The 6,722-nt window shown below is 41.1% G+C and overlaps 1 protein-coding gene across 1 annotated transcript in view; it reads left to right on the forward strand.

Moving 5' to 3' along the window:
- The window catches only part of PRUNE2 (prune homolog 2 (Drosophila)), a 114,256-nt gene that overhangs the window by 74,147 nt on the left and 33,387 nt on the right, over window positions 1–6,722 (forward strand). Inside the window, exons 11-12 of the mRNA XM_009994978.1 lie at window positions 326–920; window positions 1,029–1,154. Of these exons, the coding sequence (XP_009993280.1) occupies window positions 326–920; window positions 1,029–1,154 (721 nt within the window). The remainder of the gene's footprint in view (window positions 1–325; window positions 921–1,028; window positions 1,155–6,722) is intronic.

Genomic DNA, 6,722 nt, shown 5'->3' on the forward strand with positions numbered 1-6,722 from the left:
TACTTTGGGAAGACATCTAGTATCAACCTTCTAGACAGATTTAAAGCTTTTAAATATTGAAGTAGAAATATTATTTCTTATTATTGTTGTTTGTACATGGCCTAGCATGTGGACACTGAATCATTTGTCCCTTAGGAATGATTGCAGTGTTAATGTATAATGTTTAACAATAATGATGATGATGATGTTATAAAATTCAAGTACACATTAACAGAGCAAAGCAAACTGAGAAGTGTTTTATCTCACTGTGCTGATTTAAAGAAATAATGGTGATTGAAATAGTAGTTGAAAAACTAAAAGGAGTTTCTGTTTGCCTGTTTTTCAGAAGCTGGCACTGACTACCTACTCTGTAAGGAGAGTAAGCCGAGAAATTTCTCTGAGACCTTTGAATTGAAAAGTACAGAGGATAAGGAAGATGTGAGGCTGCAGGTGCACCGAGATCCAGCTTCAGTGGAGATGGATTACATTCTTGATACTGAGGAAGGAAATACACCTTTAACAAAAGATACCATTGAGAGAAATGAAAGTGGGTTTGCATTTCAAGAAGCTAGTGTAGCTGAACAACCAGAATCTCGTGAAGGCTTAACACAGGGCTCCTTGGATACCTTTCAGCCAACCTCCATTACAAATGAAATGGAAGATCACTCTGTTTCTGGGACTGGATGGGACTCTGTTCACTTAGAAAAGAAAACTTCTTCTGTTGTGCCTCAAAAACTGGATGATGAAAGATCACAGGAAAGGTGTGGGCAAGATGAGGGCTGGATTATATTGGGCCAAAATGAAGTTAGTGACATATCACCTGAAGAAATTTCTGCCAAGTCAGAGGTGCCAAAATCAGGGTCCATAAATTCTGGCGAAGAACCTGCAAATGCTGTAGCACAGGCATTAATTCTTGACACTCGGGCAGAATTTCGGGTAGAAACTCCCCTTCAGAAATCTTTTGAACATGAGGGCTGTTCTCATTCAGACAGCCTGACTACCGAGGACAAGAGTTTGGGCATTTCAGGAACCCGTGTGTTGGAAGTGGTTGATGGTGATGGCGCATGGGAAGCCAATACTGAACAGAGACTCAGAAATAACGTAGCAACAGAACAAGAAATGATGGAGAAAACTGTGCTTTTCAGCAGTGAAAGAGAACTGATTCAAAAATCAGGGTAAGAAAAAACTGACCTGTTTCCTTTCAAGAGCCTTCTGTTCACTGTTGTTATCAATGTTATTGAAGTCATTTGACATTATGAATAGGTTGCAGGACTTTCAAGTTTGAAGTACTAATGGTACAGTATGTATATGATCTAAGAATTCTAATGCAGAGCCACTGGGAGGAAGAGAGGACAGAGTCGAGGCCCAGAGTCAGAAAAAAGTGCTCCTTATAGAAGAAAGAAAAGGGTGATGGAAACTTATGGTCTTGGTTATTTCCAAGCAGTATTCAGGTCAGAGCAGCCTTTCTGTCGGTTTAGCCTGCACTGGCAGTTGGTGGAGTTTAAGTGTATTTGCACATGCCTTTGGGTGAAAGGGCAGCTTCTGTGCTGACAGCATTTCTACTGCCTGCTGTCTCTGCTGTATCACCAGATGGAGGGAGAGATAGCCCTCTTCTGGACTCCACTTACTGTAGCATTGTGGATGGGGCGCTTCTGTTGTTGACTCCTCTTCTTCTACAGCCAGGAGATTGTAACTGCTACAGTGGAGTTCTAGGGTAGCCCCAGAGATGCAAGTGTAGAAGTCTGACCTCAGTTCTCCAGGGCATCTGCAACTGACATGCTGCAGTTTTACAAAGAGGAACCTGGCATTGCATTTATACAGTTAAATCCTTGTGAGTAGTAAAAGAAACTTTCCAGTACAAATAAAACTAGAGGGTGAAACTGCTTTGTACTTGTTGCTGCTTTTGAACTGCACTTACCTAAAAGAATATATCTGGTCTGAAACACATGCAAACATCCTGTTTGTGTGCAATGCAAGACTGACTTTTTACTTTTTTTCAAGGTTCTCCTGAGCAGTTGTCAGTTCAGTGTGGAACACACATCACATTCACAATTTCTATTAGCTGGTTTTAATTGCCTTGCAGTTTATTTTAGACTCTACTTTTTGAAATTTTCACTAACAATTTTGCAATTTTAGCAGTAGGCTTTTTTCACCTTAGTGATGGCATACCTGAGTATGATAGTATAACCCTGATGACAGCGTGTACCAATAATCTGTGACAGAAAAGCAAGCTTTTTGCTGCCCCATGGCCCCAAACAGTTCACATTTTATTAAGACTTCAGGAACAAATAGTTAAATTGCTGTGATTTATCTTCCCTTAGATGTTAAATTACCTCCCCTCTAAACATTTTCACACATTTTTCAAATAATTTTTTCCATTGCCACAAGATCAGATACTGTCATAGCTGTTTCTAATATACAGTAAGTGCTGACTTCATCCTAGAGACAAACCCCAGTCACAGAAACTCTGGACTGTAATGACGTTACTTGCAGGCTTAAACTTAAGCACTGTATAGGACTTCAGGTTTTCTTGACATACAAGATTTTGAGTAGTACACAGAGAGTAATTTGCCCTCGCACACTGCCCCTGGCTGAAATGCTTTGATCTAGTTGGACAGACAGCACTGAGGGGAATATAAGATTGAGAGGGGTTCTGTTTTGTTAGGGCGCCAACAGCTCTTACTGATGCAGGTTAGCATTTTCTGCCCTCAAGAAAGAGGCAAATCTTCAGATGGGTTAGCAGAAGATGAGCACTCCTCAGTTCTGTACTGACTGAACTGTCTGCACCCAGTCCTCCCAAGTTTCTGATTCCATTCCAAAAGGAAAAGTAGAAATTTTTGAATTTTCTACAAAAGAGAAATCTGGAAGATGCAAACAAGCAAAATCTCCAAAGAGTTGTTTTGTATCCATCCTACTGTGTGGAAGGGCAGCTTGGGATTTGCCGATCTGTGAAAACTACATGTCCTTTTACTTTGAGGTGGTTTGCTTGTTAGGACTACTCCACAAGTCATCTTCCTGCATTATTTCTTCAGGATTTCACAGGTATTTCTTAAAAAACAACTCATTTCAATGAAGAAAGCTGCTTTTTTGACAAGCCAATAATTTCTAGTGAAAATCTTCAAGTCAAAGAACACTACCACCTCTGCTTACAATAAATGGTGAATGGGATGGGAAAAAGGAAAAGCTGTTTAGAGGTGCTGGCTAGTTGCAGGCTTGCAAATTTGACACAAACAAATCAGCTGTCAACTCTTTTGTCTCCCTTAAAGCATTTTAAATTAAAAACAGCCAGATGCTGACCCTGCTTAAGTCACACTGATTAATTACATGCAGGGAGCATCCTTGGGTTTAACGCACCATGCTTATGTGCCCACAATGTTCTAAGAGAGCAAAAGAGAACAAGTTTATGTGCCTGATTTAAATAATTTTTTTAATAAATCAGCATAATGGAGTAGAGGAAACTTTGTAGCAGTAAGATTCTTAGATACCTCAAGGAGACAATCTGATTTTTGAACTTACACTAGCCCTAGAAAAATAATTCCTATGGCCATGGGTTTTGTAAGAGACTCTAACGCCTTACTGCAATGAATTGTTAGATACACTTTGAGAAGAACTATGCTGTTCTTTAGGAATTTGTGGAAGTCTCCAAAGTAAAAACTTGAATCTTGTATACAATAGCAGCTTACTCAGATGCTATACATTTGTTATTCTTAGAACCTAGTTTCTTATCTTAGACTGATGCCCATATTAAAGTCCAGAACTGGACCATGTTAATATAAGAGTATTTTCAGTGAAAACTGAAATGCACAATGGAATATGGTGCATCCCAAAAGGACGCAGTAGTTCTTGGTATACAATAACCATATATATTATATTTATATACACACACAAATCTATATACACAAACACATACACACATATTTTTATATATATGTATGAACACTATAGCTTCCACTGTAGCTTCATAGAATCATCAAATGTGTTGGGTTGGAAGTGACTTCTAAAGGTCACCCCCTACAATAAGCAGTGACATCTCCTAATAGAACAAATTGCTCAGAGCTCCATCAAGCCTGACCTTGAACATCTGCAGGGATGGGGCCTCCACCACCTCTCTAGGCAACCTGTTCCAGTGATCCACCACTCTCTATTAAAGAACTTCTTCCTAATGTCCAACCTAAATCCACTCTTGTCTAGCTTAAAACCATTATCTCTTGTCCTGTCATTACATGCTGTAGTGAACAGTTCTTCCCCAGCCTTCTTATAGGCTCCTTTCAGGTATTGAAAGGTTGCTCTAAGGTCCTCCCAGAGTCTTCTCTTCTTCAGACTGAACAACCCCAACTCTCTCAGGCTATCTTTGCAAGAGAGGTGCTCCACCCCTCTGATCATCTTTGTGGCCCTCCTCTGGGAGACAGGTCCATGTCCTTCTTGTAGTGGGGCCTCCAGAGCTGGACACAGTACTCCAGATGGCGTCTCTCCAGGCCAGAGTAGAGGGGCAGAATCACCTCTCTCGATCTGCTGGCCACACTTCTCTTGGTGCAGCTCAAGATGCGTTTGGCCTTCTGGGCTGCAATTGCACATGGCTCATGTCCAGCTTTTGATCCACCAATAGTACCCCCAGGTCTTTTTCCACAGGGCTGCTCCCTAGCACATCTTCCCCCAGCCTGTACTGATATTTTAGGTTGCCCCAACCCAGGTGCGAGACCCTGCACTTGGCCTTTTTGAACCTCATGAGGTCCACAAGCTGGTTCTCCAGCTTATCCAGGTTCCTCTGGATGGCATCCCGTCCCTCTGGCATATAGACCACACCACTCAGCTTGGTGTCATTGGCAAACCTGCTGAGGATGCTCTCAGTGGCACTGTCAATATCATTACTGAAGATTTTAAACAACACTACTTCCAATATGGACCCCAGAGGGACACCACTTGTCACCCATCTCCATCTGGACATCAAGCCATTGACCACTACCCTCTGGATGTGGCCATCTAGTCAATTCCTTATGTGCTGACCAGTACACCCATCCAATCTGTATCTTTCCAACTATTTTTCCATGAGCCTTGTCAGAGCTTCTAGGGAGGATCTGTTCCACGTTCTTCCCAGACACAGAGGTGAGGCTGACAGGTTGGTAGTTCCCAGGGTTCTCCTTTCCACCCTTTTTAAAAATTGATGTAATGTTTCCCTTTTTCCAGTCATCAGGAACGTCGCCTGACTGCCATGACTTTACAAATATCATGGAGAGTGACAAGTGTAACAGCTCTCCATAATGACTCCAACTGTTGAGACGGATTTTAAGAAAGGTTGTGATTGGTGGTTAAGTTCTTCCCTTCTGTCCTGTTTTTCTTCTGCAAAAAAAAGAGCAGCAGCAGGAAGAGAAGTATGAGGAAGCAACACTAAAATGCTGAAGAGAAGGTATAAACCTGTCTCAGTAATATACAAACAGCCGAAGTAATAAACCCTGGAGGTTTCTTTGGCCTCATAAAAAAGTACAGAAATGTTTGATAGCATGTTATTAGTCAGTGTTTCCAGAAAGAAAATAGCTTTTTGTGTGACTTTCCACATATGAACAGCTGAGAGTGACTTTTGAGGATGAATTTGCAGAGCACTGCTTGAATGTTGGGTGGGCTGGATAACATACTTTGCTGCTGCTGTGGCTGGAGCTGTGCCAGCAGTAAAATTTATGACAACTGGAGGTAATTTTCTTCCTGATAGAAGCTGTCGTGCCTTACAGAGTTGTACGAAGCTCAGTGGTGACACAGCGGTCGGAAGGCAGAGGGTGAACACTGCAGGTGACTGCTAGGTTTAACCACCAGCACATTGCTCAAGCTATGCTAGTGGTTATGTATACCAAATCATTCATGCTATTTTCATGCCTTTGCAGTAGAGGAAAATTATCCTTTTCCTCAGTGGGAAGAATTAGAACGAGCTGAGGGAAATACTATTAAATTATGTATTTTACTTCAGGAATTAAAAAGTAGTGAGAGCAGTAGAGATAAGGACACTGATCTTTGGAAGACTGGGGAGAGAGCTTGGAAAACTGGTGGCAAAAGTGAGTGAAAGACAATTTCACTTGAACAACTGTGAAGACTTATATACCTACTAGAATAAGGCTTCCACAAAAGAAAGCTTAAATTATCTTCCTGCAATCACTCAGTACCATAAGAAATCCAGTAAAATTTTAATAGGTAAGTCTGTTTCCATCACATTGCCTACGGTTTTCAGTGGATAAAGATAATTAAATATAATGAAAGAAAAAACTGAGACTATTTAAAGATTAGTAAGTGTTCTGAGACAACTCTGCTATCTTTGTGATTTACTCAAATATACTTCATATAGCTCAAAGTCATTAATGATTTAAGTCAAATGACAATGTCTGGTACTGGACTGAAACACTGACAGAATGGAACCAGGGAAAACGCTCTCACTGACCCCAGTGAACCAAGGGTTTCACCCAGTACTTTTTCAAAATTTCTATTCTGCCACCCCAAAGCTACAGTAAGGCAATTAATTTAGGAAGCCCAGATTTGCTTCTTGCTTGAAAGGACAAAGTAGATTGCTATATGTAGGAAGCCTAAAGGAATGAAAATCTGTTGTAAGTTCAAGAGGCCACATTCTGGAAAGTAACCTTTACTTCCTTTTGGGTGCCTCTGTTTCCATTTTTCCTTGCATACCCCTGGGGCTGTCATCTTTCACTCGCTCAAGGTTGTTTGTTAGTTGGCCAGATTTGCTGGAAAGCAATTCCCAGCAGCCT

The sequence above is a fragment of the Chaetura pelagica genome, unplaced genomic scaffold (assembly GCF_000747805.2).
Source record: "Chaetura pelagica isolate M959 unplaced genomic scaffold, ChaPel_1.0 scaffold330, whole genome shotgun sequence".
NCBI lineage: Eukaryota > Metazoa > Chordata > Aves > Apodiformes > Apodidae > Chaetura > Chaetura pelagica.